General features: G+C 35.0%; 1 protein-coding gene and 1 pseudogene across 1 annotated transcript; one reads left to right on the forward strand and one right to left on the reverse strand.

Moving 5' to 3' along the window:
* Positions 1-818: 818 nt before the first annotated feature.
* Positions 819-2,834, reverse strand: LOC132103044 (interferon-gamma-inducible GTPase 10-like). Its single transcript, XM_059507850.1, has 2 exons — positions 2,712-2,834; positions 819-2,549 (listed from the first exon to the last, which is right to left on the reverse strand). The coding sequence occupies exons 1-2, from the start codon at positions 2,789-2,791 to the stop codon at positions 1,070-1,072; spliced, it is 1,560 nt and encodes a 519-aa protein (XP_059363833.1). The 5' UTR covers positions 2,792-2,834; the 3' UTR covers positions 819-1,069.
* An 8,424-nt stretch (positions 2,835-11,258) lies between these two features.
* LOC132103059 (trypsin-1-like) lies at positions 11,259-12,691 on the forward strand (annotated as a pseudogene).
* The last annotated feature ends 506 nt before the right edge of the window (positions 12,692-13,197 follow it).

Below are 13,197 nucleotides of genomic sequence, written 5' to 3' on the forward strand. Positions count from 1 at the left end.
TCTCTTGAAATTGGTGATGGACAGATATGTCTAAAAAAAACCACTCAGATAGGAACGAATGGTGTTACTACTCATTACTATTTGGATGTACGTAATAGATTTGCATATCAAGTTAGCAGGCATATGATGGCTCTTTCATTCCTGACTTTTTCCCATGACTTTTAGAGATGTACAGTAGCCTTTATTCTGCTAGATAGAAACCTAAAATCGTAACCACATAAACATGGAAACTGATGTTTTTTGTTTAGATAATGAACAAATCTGTAAACAGATAGTTCTATGATACAGCACCTACTGTCATATGCTCAGTAGTCCTGACTTTAAGCAGGTTAAATCAATGATATATTTCAGTCTAATCTGCAATGTCCACTGCAATAGTGTAGTTATGTTCATATGTTCATAGTTTCTGCCTATAGGGTACATACACTTTTATATAATCCATCTGTATAGTATGTTCATAGTACACCTATCTTTATATCATGCTAATAGTATTTAAAATCTGTAAATTATGTCCATAATACTTATCTGTATATTTACTGTACATATTGTAGACCTTGTATATTCTGTACTTACTGCTTATTGCACGTCTGGTTAGATGCTAACTGCATTTCGTTGCCTTGTACCTTACATGTACAGTGACAATAAAGTTGAATCTAATCTAATATATATATATATATATATATATATATATATATATATATATATATATATATATATATATATATATCAAGTTATATGTCTGATACAGTTGCAAACCAATGAAATAAATAAATAAATCCTTTAAACAAGTATTTTATTACCTGCACAAATTACAAGTCCAGCATACATAGAGTATATACATAGAAACAAATGAAAGAAACTGTCAAAATTAGAAAGTGTAGTTTGCATTTGTATAACAAAGTATGTTTTAATTTTATGATCACACTTCAGTTTATTATTTTATTGTATCATAATAAAATCATAATTACAAAAGAAGAGTATTATTATTATTGATTATTTATTTTCAAATGACACATCTTCTGTAACAACAGAAACATTATATGATTTGTAAGCCTGATTTTTCTGCAAATTAGGCAAGCTGTGACACAGCAAGAATGTTTTTGGTGTCTTCTGCCATCTCATTCAGTCCCATATTAAGCAGGTAGTGCACTGAAGCAACAGCCGTTCCTCCTGCTGGTAGAGCTCCTCCTGGCAGCAGAGCCAGTATGGTCCCCAGTGTCTTGGTTATCGCAATCATTGGTTTAGACAGCATATCCATCACAATATCCTCAGTGGATCCATCTTTGAAGCGTGATGTCTTAGCAGCTTTTAGTTGCTCCACTGGTTTGTTCACTCGTTCTGATAGGGCCTCTAGGGCCTGATTTGATAAGCCGAAGCCCAAAAAGACTTGCTGAAAAAAATTCTTTATGATGCCATAATCACAGGCCAATGACAATCCCGGGATGGGAGCTATTGCCCCGACCCCGGCCGCAAAGGCATTTAGCCAAATAAGTTTCTTATAGTATGTTATCTTCTTTGTGAGGGCCTCAAGAGAATAAACGGGCAAAGACTGAATGAGAGCAAATTTCTTGTTCTCAGGAAGTTCATCTTCGAGGGTGTTGATCAGCTTCTGAAAGTCATATTTTTCCAAGTTAAATGAAGACACTAGGAATATTCTGGGTATTCCGACTCTCAGTAGGTTCGCCTTACAGTCCTCTCGGATGTTTTCGAGCAACATCCGCTCATCAAAGTTTCTTTTGTGTGATTCAGCACGAATGTCGTTGTCAATTTTAGTGCGAATGAAATAAAAAAGCTTCTTGCTCTTCTTGATCGCTCTAGCCAGCTCTATGTCGTTCTCCTTAAATCTTTCAGAGGTCACAATAAGAAAGAAGTCATATGTGTGGAAATTGACTTCTTTCAGGTACTTCTTTGCTCTAAATTTTGGACTACCAATTCCTGGCAGGTCCCAGATCTTCACGTTTGGCATGGAGGGATGTGGGTACATGTTGGGCTTCATGGTAGTCTCAGTTGTTCCTGTGGGAGCTGCGTTCTTATCATCATTAGGAAGGCCTCTGAGGGCATTGACGAAGGAAGACTTCCCTGCCCCTGTCATCCCGGTTATAGCAATGTTAAGTGTAACATTCTCGAACTCCGTCAGTGTACTTTTTAGTTTGTTTGATTTTTCTGAAGGTAGAGAGTCAATTATTCCCTCTAATGCTGAGCCAAGAGAGTCTGAATCTTCTGTGTTCGCTGAGGCCTCAGACAACATGCCTACAAACTCTCTGGAAACCAGATAAACATTACTGTTTTTGTCCCCTTCCTCTGGCTTTTTGTTGTCGCTTTCTTTAGGTTCGTTAGTACATTTCGTCTGAATATTTTTCTCAGCTATTTCCAGTTTTCGCAGCATATTTCTTGGACTGATTGTCGGATATTTAGAACGTGGTGAATGGGCTTTTTTGTCTTTAGTCTCTTCTGTGCTGGATGAATGTAATGAACTTGATGATGATCCAGATGACTGGCTGAAGCAATCCTCTTCATTATAGGGATTTACCAAATCTGTCATGGTAGCTCTATAATGTAATAATAAATTGATGAAATCATATTTGATTTATAATAAATTAACAGTGTTAAGCACATAGGAGTACCTTATATAAGGATGATGTAAGTTACATGATTAAAACATGTATATTATATATAAATGCAATATATAATTAAAATTTTTTTTTACCCACCGCTGTGAGTAGTGAATTCTCTGCTCAGCCTCTGGAAGCTTCAGTACTGTCCACTGCAACATGTAGATGGACTGAATCATACAGGCAAACGTCTCACTGATATGGTCATTTCATTTCTGATCTGAAAGACATAAAGCAACATGTTGCATCCATTTCTTAATTCCATAAAAACATAAACTAGTTTTTATTTTATTTTGTTTTATTTTTAGTTTTGTTTTAACAGTAGGCCTATTAATCTTTGAATATACTGATTCAAATCATATTAGATTTTATTTCTTCCAAAACAAAAAATAAATGATTGGTATTATTACAAAAGAAAGTATGGAATAAGCCATTTAAGTCTTAAGACATAAACAGCTCAAATTTAACAGTTCTCAACAAAAATATTTGAAATATATGTAAAAATGACTTTATCTTCAATAAGTGAGTTAATGTTAGTGTAAAGTTCATAATATATAACGCAATAGAAAGTTATCTTACCTTTGGTAAGTAAGAAATGAGTAAACAGCTTCATTACAAAACCAAATGAGCCGTGTTAAGTGCAGAACGAGAGTTTCATAGACTTCAGGGTGTGTCCTTTTTCAAGAACTTCCTTCTGACCGAATTTCCCTGAAGACACAAATATGCTCCAGATTTTATATTTGTTTATTATTAAATGGTTTCAGAATAGAGCAGAATTTGTCACTTATCATTACACAAACTGGACTGGTGGAATTTATTTCAGTGTGTTTCATGTGATGCCTCCTTAGACCAGAGCAATCAATAAACTGTGTACAATTAACAAGTGTTGCAGTGACCCCCCCCCCCCTCACCTTTAACCCACATTTAAACACAGCGACATGAAGGGTCTATCACCATTTTCTCAGTTTGAAGCACCTCAAGGAGAGGACTGTGAGAGTACAAACAAAGATGCATAATATGTGCAAGCAATCAACAGGATCTCACTAACATGCAGTTTCCATGTGCATTTATTGCAGCTCACCTTTACGTAAACCCAAACCTGATCTTAAAAAAACAACTTGTATGCAGCCATTGAAACAACAGAAAACATGAAAGCAGGAAATGGTTTGAGAGAAATTCAGATGCAGAATTACTGAAACAACTGCAAGAGAGAGAAAAAGAGAAGCAGGTGGAAACAGTAGATCTGCACACTAAATCCAGAAGACAGTTCTCAGAAACCTTAATGACAGGGAAACCAACTACTGTAGATGTGCGCCCTTGAAGAATTGAAAGTATTTGAAATACAATCAACAACTCACAAGAGTCTTTGTTCAATGTCAAGCACAAAACACAATAATTAACCAATTGATTTGTGGGTCTCTAAATCTTAGTTGTGAATTTGATTCTCAGGAAACCTGATCCAATATAAAATCGGATCTAATATAAATCTTAAATGCACATCGCTTAAGATAAAAATGTTAGCTATTGACAAATTTGGAGTAGAAGTCACAGTTACGGCACTTGCAGCTGCATGCATTGTGGTGGCAGAAAAACACTGGTAACAAATTTAGGGAAACAGGTCAAATCCATGGAATAAGATGGAAAAAAAAGTATTGTTGTGCTTTTGGATGTCATATTTATTTTATAATATGTCCCATATTTTATCTCACAATTCTGACTTTTTTTCTTGCAAATACAAGTTTATGTCATATTTTGAACTTTATAACTTGATTCAACTCAACAATTGCTAGTTTGTCAATTATGAGGAAAAGTGCGGTGTAAAAACTAAAAGAGAGAATGACAAGTTAATTTTTCATACTAGAATTGAGAGATATAATCTCGGAATTGAAAGAAAAAAGTCAGAATTTTGAAATTTAAACTCAAAATGACCTTTTGTATTATTTTATTCCATGGCTTGCATGGACTGCATTTTCTGCCACCAGATAGGCTCCACCCACAAAAACACCATCACTGTTTGCAATCACTGAAATTGATCTAGGGCGAAAGTAATCTGCAAATGAAGTCATTTAAAGAGTCTCAGCTAACTATGAGTCTCATCTAACTAAAAAAAACATACATGATCTTCTACTGTACACAAAGACGTTTTTTTCCTAAACACAAACTGTACTGTATTGACTGAATGAGGGCATCTCTTGCTGTTTCCTCCTCAATATACAACTAGCCTTTCTAAAAGAAAATAACTCATTTGTAAACATTTATTTAAATTTTTTTTAATCCATCCTAACATCTAACTGTTTCCAGTATAACTATATGGTCACCGTAATTTTGCCAAGACATGTTCCTGGATCAATATCTTTTGTTGTCTGAGTAGAAGCAACTACTGGTAGATATTTCCTGGAAAGTAACCCCTCAATTCTGATTGATTGATTGATTGATTGATTGATAGGAAAGTTGTTCCAGGATCAACAAGGATGTTGATCCAGGAACACGTTGTAATTAGTGAAATCACATTCACCCTATCTATAACCCATAAAACTTAGACTTAAAATAATTAAAAATTTCCATCCAACCCCAATGCACATTCAAACTAAAACCTAAATTATTTGATTCCCATTTGATTTTACATCATCATTTTAATCTGAAGCTATTTTTAATGATTTACTATTAATTTCATTGTCTTTCTTCTTACATAAGTATGTTGCTTGTTGTTTATCCTCTGTCGGTGACATTCCTCACGTGGAAATAAATACTATATAATTGTTGTTACTAGATTTACCTAGCCTTATTGCCAAATGCCTACAGCCCCATTGACTCCCTCTGCCAATGCACTGATGAAATTAACAGCTAGAATTGCCAGAATTTCTTCAGTTAAACAAGGAAAAAACTGAAGTCATTGTATTTGGAAACAAAGATGAAGTTCACAAAGTGAATGCATACCTTGACTCTACTTCTTCAGCGCCTTTTACACTTTCACTAAGACCTTAAACCACTTATTATAGCAATAATTAAACCACTTATAATAGCAACAATTAAAGCAATAATCATTAATAATTAAAGTATCATCAATGCAGTATTATATCTGACCCTATGACACAACGGAAACTATAATTAAATGAGAGATATATGATGCTGTTTCCATGTAATGAGTATTAGTAAAAACACTGTAACAATATGAACTGTGCTTTTCAAAGACATCCTAACCAACCAGTCTCAAAAATGAAAACCTCGCAGGGGAATTCACTAAGAATGAATTAAGCCGGCTGACATTGCTGTTCATTTGCATGTACTGCGTTTGTTATTTTAAGGCCGAATTCCCCCATCTTGTGGGTTGGTTCTGAGCACTATAGATACTGGAGAATGCATCAGTTTTAAATGTCCACAAGTGGTAATAGAGAGATGCATCAGGTAGGCGGCTTTGTGAATAAATATATTATAATATACTATACATACTGTATATTATAATGAGTACTATAATGATGATGCTAATTTATTGTGAATGCTGTAGAAAGGAGGTGTGTTTGTGCAGAAATGAAAGACATTTACCTTACAGTGAATGCTCAGTTAATTAGCGAAAACATGGACCATATACAGTATAATACAAATGAAGGCAGGCTGGAATCAAGAACAAAAACAGAAATTCTCAAAAGTTCACAACAAGAAAACCCAAATTTAGCAACACTTGGTCAGTGCTGGAAGAAATATATTCTCAAACAGGGCAGCTCCCAACAACAAAAAAAAAAAAATTATGAATTAAATAAAAAAAATGTGCTAAATAATTTTTAGTACTTCAGTAATGCAGTATAATTACTATAAAGCAGAAAACACAACAATATATTATTAGGTAAATTGTGTTTTTATTGTGGAAATAGATGTCTTAAAAGTGTGTGTGTGTGTGTGTGTGTGTGTGTGTTTGTTATGCCTTTGCCAAAAACTGCTGTGGAAGTATGAACTAAATACTTTCAGAAAAATCCAAACAAACTGGTTTGTGACATGAATACTTTCCAGGGGAAATACACAGTTCATAAAGTAAATTTGACTGTGAGAATCTACAGACTTTATAGGCATTTTAAAAGAAATGAGCGCTTAAAACACTAGCCTTTTGCTTTCTGTGAAAACATAGAACAAAACAACGGGTGATGTTAATGAACAACTTATTTTAAATAAGTTGATCGACATCCATATTAAGCCTAATTGTTATTTTTTGTAAACTGTTAATCTGTAACAAATCTAGGTTCATTTGAGTATCATAAGCCCTTAAAGCCCTATGTCATACAAACAGATGAAGAGAAAATTACATTAGTATATAAGTATATAATATGAATGAATCAATCTTTTCTGATGAGACTAGTTTAGATTGATACAAATTAGCTATTTGTTATCTGAGAAGTAAGAACATTTTTGAGAAAATAAAATCTCAACATTAACCTACATTTTTAGGTTAACAGCTGCATGAGATCTAATGGAGAAACATCCTAAAATGAACAGAAAATAATAATAGAAAAGCTATTCAGAAAGAATGTCCTTGGAAACTGGAGAATTTTTTGCCTTACACAAAGAGTATTATTCTGTACTTGGATTTGTCCTCTGACCCAAAAACAATATATGGGTGTTTCCCAGCTTACAGTACAAATTTGGATGCACATGTTTGGAAATTTTGAAGCCTTTTACAATTTTAGGGTTATTTTGTTCTTGATAACCCACTAGCCCACCTCTCTTTAAAAATAAATCTTAATAAAAAAAATTCACACACACACACACACACACACACACACACACACACACACACACACACACACACACACACACACACACACACACACACACACACACAAACATTATTATTTCTTGAAACCATCACTCAATTTCTCAAAACCTTAAACACAAATTCAAATACTCAAATTAAATTCATGAAACCTCTGACTTGCAAATATGCTAAATTGTTTACTCAACACAGTATACTGTTTTCTGTAATGCTCTGGATGCTGGGGTTTCCATTTTTCTCTGTAGTGTATAATGAATACTCTGTAGTGTTTATTTTTTATTGACGTGTGATCTGAGAACACCTTTTTATTTTGAGTGCAAGTGAAATGGTTTTGCAGTGATTGTTTGATTTTAAAGGAAGAGTCAGAAGTTTTGTGAATGTATTTTGAGTATTTGGATTTGTGTTCAAGATTTTGATAAATTGAGTAATAGTTTCAAGAAATTTCTTTTAGCAATTCAGAAAAACTGTAATTGCAATGGAGTAAGGGGTGAATACATTGTATAGGCCTACTCTATGTATAGAAAGAATAGTATTGTGCTGAATATTGAATAGTACTGAATGTTTGTAAAAACTGCAGTCCCAGTGCAAAGGCCAAAAAGGTCAAATATAACTCTAAATGAATAGCATGTTACAGTACACTCAAACACTGTAAGTAAAATCAGTAAAGCAAATGGCAGCTGGACTCTAGTTGTGTGCCGCTTGTGTTTAGCATTTTGCAGCACAAATGCATCCCAGTGTGATAAGTGTTTAAGTGAATGAGCATGTGTTTAGAGTTTTGCAAAAAGAGTGCATGAGGTTTGCAAATAGAGCCTAACTGCCTGAACGTGTTTAAGGTTTTAGCAAAAAGCATTCTTTATTCAACAAATTGATTCAAGCTAGTAATCATTTGTTTCAGATATTGGAGTTTGGCGTTTTAGAAATTCAGAAAAACTGTAATATACAGTGCACTTGCCTTTGAATAAACCTAACATGTTGAAACTATCCAAGGACAAAATCTGAAATGACACTGGGATCAGATGTGTTTCACAGAACCTTCAGATAGCATATTTTAGGTCATGTGAATAAAAAAGAATATGCAGCATAATTATATCTCTCCTGCTGAATTTGTTTTTAAGTCTATTCATCATGAGAAAATTAAAATCAGTTAAATGCAAAATCATAAGTCTATTTTTTTATTTCTTGTTTAACTACTTTTATTTTAAAATGTATGAATTAATAAAAGTTGCATTTAGCAAAAGTAAACATTTTTTATTTTTTACATTTGTAACAATTTCAGATATTTCAAATTTGTAGTGTAATTTATTACAAATACATTCAAATTGCAGATAATATAATATATATCTAATATGATTAGCATTATAAAAAGCCCCCCAAAAAGTGGTTCCTTGTCTTGAAAATGTTGTTGAAAATGTCTTTTTTCCAACTGGAAATTGTGAAACAGTCAAGGACAAGTACAGATGCAAAACCTGGGTAAGATGGACAGCGGATCAAAACTTGTTTCAGGGTGGAAACCAGCTGTCAAGGTCACAACGCCTAAAATAAACATAATCAACAGCACAGCTGCTGGATCTCCATGGTTGTATCAAAATTTGACATACAGTTTCATCACACTGTTTAAAAATTTAATTTGGTGCTCTAATTTGTTCCCTGTGATATTTCAGTTTTTCTGAATTGCTAAAACACATTTCTTGAAACCAACACTCATCTTCTCAAAACCTTTAACACCAATCCAAATACTCAAACTAAATTCAAGATACCTCAGACTCTTCCATCAAAATCAAACAATCACTGCAAAACAATTTCACCTGTATTCAAAATCAAACGCTGCTCTCAGATCACACACACGAGTCAATAAAATAAATATTACAGAGCATTCATTAGACACTACATTACAGAGAAAAATGTGTAATGATATGTCATCGCATAGAGCCTTATAAATCTGCAGTCAAATATTTGTCATTGAACAATCAATATATTGTTTTAAGTACTTTTACAGGCCTACATTTAAAGGTGCAGTAAGTAATTTCTGGAAAATGCTGTTGATATTTGAAATACCAAAACCAACAAGGCCCTACCCAAAAGCATCACACCCCTGTCTCAATGCCTCTGCCATGTATATGCTATACAACACAGGCAATGATTAAGGGGTTATAGCGATCACTAAAAGAGCAACCAAAAGAGAATAGTCCTCCTGTTACTGATGTAACCTTAGTTCCCTGAGAAGGGAACAAGACATTGTGTACGGCATAAGATGATGCTTTGGGGAAAGACCTTTCTCCTCAATTAATTAAGTTTTATTTGCTTAACACCATTACATCGCAAAAGGCCAATGGTACTCAAGCACATAAAAGGGGACATGAAAGTGCCATATATAAGCAGCAATGAGTGGCATAAGAAGATTTCTACTGAATAAGAGAGTTTATGAAAGATCTTAGCATCGGTAACACACAATGTAACGTCTCGTTCCCTACTCAGGCAACAGAGGTTACATCAGTGACCAGAGATGTTCCCTTTTGAGAAGGTCTCCTGACGTTGAGTACAGCATAAGATGACACTGTAGAGAATGTATATCTTCACAACATATTACTGTGAAGTGCTCTCAGCATAAGTGGAGGCATAAAATAAGTAAAAATAAATAAAATAAAAACCAAGTAAACTCAGATGATCATAGACCAGCCAAAATAGTCAAACAGCTTAGGCTGGTTTTAGCTGTTTTATTTTTTTTTTCAGTAGGGAGTTGTTAAGCTTTACTGTAGCAATAGACAGCTTAAATACACCCTAAGACTCACTGTACAAATGAAAAGTCTATGTGATTTTTTGTTCGTTTGTTTTAATAGTGTGGTTTATGAAAACCCTCAAAAACCAATCGGATCAGTTAGAAAAGTCTAAGCCAGACCAGTCTGAAGGTCTGACCCCAGTTGTAGCTTTAAAGCTCTAGGAGGCGTTAGGTGTAAAAATTTCGCTCAGAAGAAGAAGCAGGGTAGCCATGTAGCATAAGTTACCATGGCAACAAAACCCACTCAAAACCAACCCACCTTCTTGAGCCCGAAACCTTGGAGTTTGCTCAAACTAAATGTGAACTTACCTGGGTAAAAACTGAAACCTGCTTTGTGCAACAGGCCTCTGCTGAAGACCACTGTGTGAGTGTTATTAAATGTACAACTGTAACAATCTGTTAAATGATTTTTTTAACTCCTCACACCCTGCTCTGTACTATCTAAACTAAATTGTTATTATGGAATGGACAATACAGAAAGGCAAAGATAAAGATGAACATGCTATCATTCATCATCCGCTTGAGGTAAATATTCTCTACATACTGAATGTAGAAACATGTAAACAGTGCGTACAGCATATATGAGTGCTGATTGTTAAAAGTTGGCACATTCAAAATTGCATTGATAGAACCAGAGAGATCCAGCAGCTGTGCTGCTGAATAGGTTCATTTTAAGCTTTGTGACCTTTGTGACAACAAGTTTTCAATGTAACAAGTTTTCGACAGCTGTCCATCTTCTCACCCATATTTTCCACCTGTATTCAAAGATTTATATTCTGTTTAATCTACAAACATTGGTTAAAAATATAACTTTGTGTTCAATTGTGCATCAGAATTTAAATACATCTGTATTGCAGGTGGCATTTCACTGTTACTGTAGGTAAAGGAGGTTCTGGCTTTATGTTTTGAGAAATTTACAACAAACATTTTACCTTTAAGAATAGAAGGAAATAAAATTATATATCTTGTTTCTTTACATGCTTGATACACTATGTTACATCAGATTGCCAATGGAGCCCTAATATATAGTTTTCTAAGATTTTTCTCTTCGTAGATACACAATGACAGGATATTATTTATATATCAGACTTCAGATATGTCATTTGGAGCTGATTGGTCAATGGCAGATCACTTGGGCATGGATCAATAGGCTGACAGTCCTATAAATACTGCAAGCGAGGAGGGAGACCTTCATCGCACAGGTTAAATTAGCATTCATGAGGTCTTTGGTGTTCCTGGTGCTCCTTGGAGCTGCCTGTGAGTAGAGACTCCAATCACTGATTCACTGCAATCACTGATTCTCTGGCAGCTCATTTTACAGGTATATTTAATATGCTGACGATACACTCTCATTTGTGTAGTTGCTCTGGATGATGACAAGATTGTTGGTGGATATGAGTGCACAGCCCATTCCCAGCCCTGGCAGGTGTCTCTGAACTCTGGCTACCACTTTTGTGGAGGCTCTCTGGTCAGCGAGCACTGGGTTGTGTGTGCTGCTCACTGCTACAAGTCGTAAGTGATGTCTTCTAAAAGTAGCTCATGTATCAGTTCATTGGTTTTCTCTGTTCTGAACAGTATTTGACTTTGTCTTTCAGATGTGTGGAGGTCCGTTTGGGCGAGCACAACATCGTAGTTAATGAGGGTCGTGAACAGTTCATCTCCTCTGAGAAGGTCCTGAGACTCTTGGATAATTGACAGTGACATCATGCTGATCAAGCTTAGCAAGCCTGCTACCCTCAATCAGTATGTGCAGCCTGTGGTCCTGCCCAGTGGCTGTGCCGTCGCTGGCACCATGTGCAGAGTCAGTGGCTGGGGAAACACCATGAGCTCCAGTAAGTGTCAGGATTCATGATCACGCAACTCCTTTACACTTAATGTTCAAAGCACTTCGGTTCACTCCATCTCTGCTGCTGCTGTATTCAATTCTTTGCAGCTGCTGATAAAAACAAGCTTCAGTGTCTGGAGATCCCCATCCTGTCAGACCACGACTGCAACATGTTCTGTGCTGGATACCTGGAGGGAGGAAAGGACTCTTGTCAGGTAGAGGAAAAGGGGACATTGTTGCATGCATATTATATGAAACTATCTTAATAATAATAATTTGTTATGTTTGTCTTCTTCAGGGTGACTCTGGTGGTCCTGTGGTGTGCAACGGTGTGCTGCAGGGTATTGTATCCTGGGGTTATGGCTGTGCTGAGAAGAATCATCCTGGTGTCTATGGCAAGGTAATAAAGTTGTTGTTGTTTAGTAACTGTTACTAATATATTCAGTTGAATTTAAAGCACTAATATGATTTTTCTGAATTATCTTTTCTTCAGGGTCTGCATGTTCAGCCAATGGATCGCCGACACCATGAGGAGTAACTAAATCTAATACGTCATCACATAGAGCCTCCAAATCTGCAATCAATTAGTTTGTTTCGTAGACAAAAACCTGTGTGAAAATAAAAACATTTACAAATATTTAGCTTTCTCCAAGTGCTTCATTTATATTTGTTAACAATCACTGTATTTTATCAGGTCTATATTTAAATATATGACACTCTTAGCAAAAATTACAATAGCAACACACAACAAAGTACCTATATCATGTTAAAAATTTAGCAGAAGGCTACAGATACAAGTTGATTGATTCTAACATTTTTTATAATAAATATAAAAAGGAAATAATGTAGAAGTTTATTCCGTCAAATAGACATTGGGTAAAATAATTTCTAGGAATTTCTGACAAAGGAAATGTTCAAGACATGATTAATGATGGTTGGTAGCATTGATATAAATTGTCAGTATAGTTTCTGTAACAACGTTCAAACTGTTCAAACTATTTATGCGGCTTAATCTGAATAACAGCTAAAGAAGAAAATGCTGTCTTGAGATTTTATGTTTTGATGATAGCTGATGTGTTGTGTGAGACAAATAAGCAGAGGTGGGTATGCGTGATGTCCTCTTTGTGTTATATATATATATATATATATTATATATATATCTTTGCACTTGACCACTTGATTACTTTGGTCCAAGTGTTCAAGTGAGCATGAAGACTACAAG

This window comes from Carassius carassius, chromosome 24 (assembly GCF_963082965.1).
Source record: "Carassius carassius chromosome 24, fCarCar2.1, whole genome shotgun sequence".
NCBI lineage: Eukaryota > Metazoa > Chordata > Actinopteri > Cypriniformes > Cyprinidae > Carassius > Carassius carassius.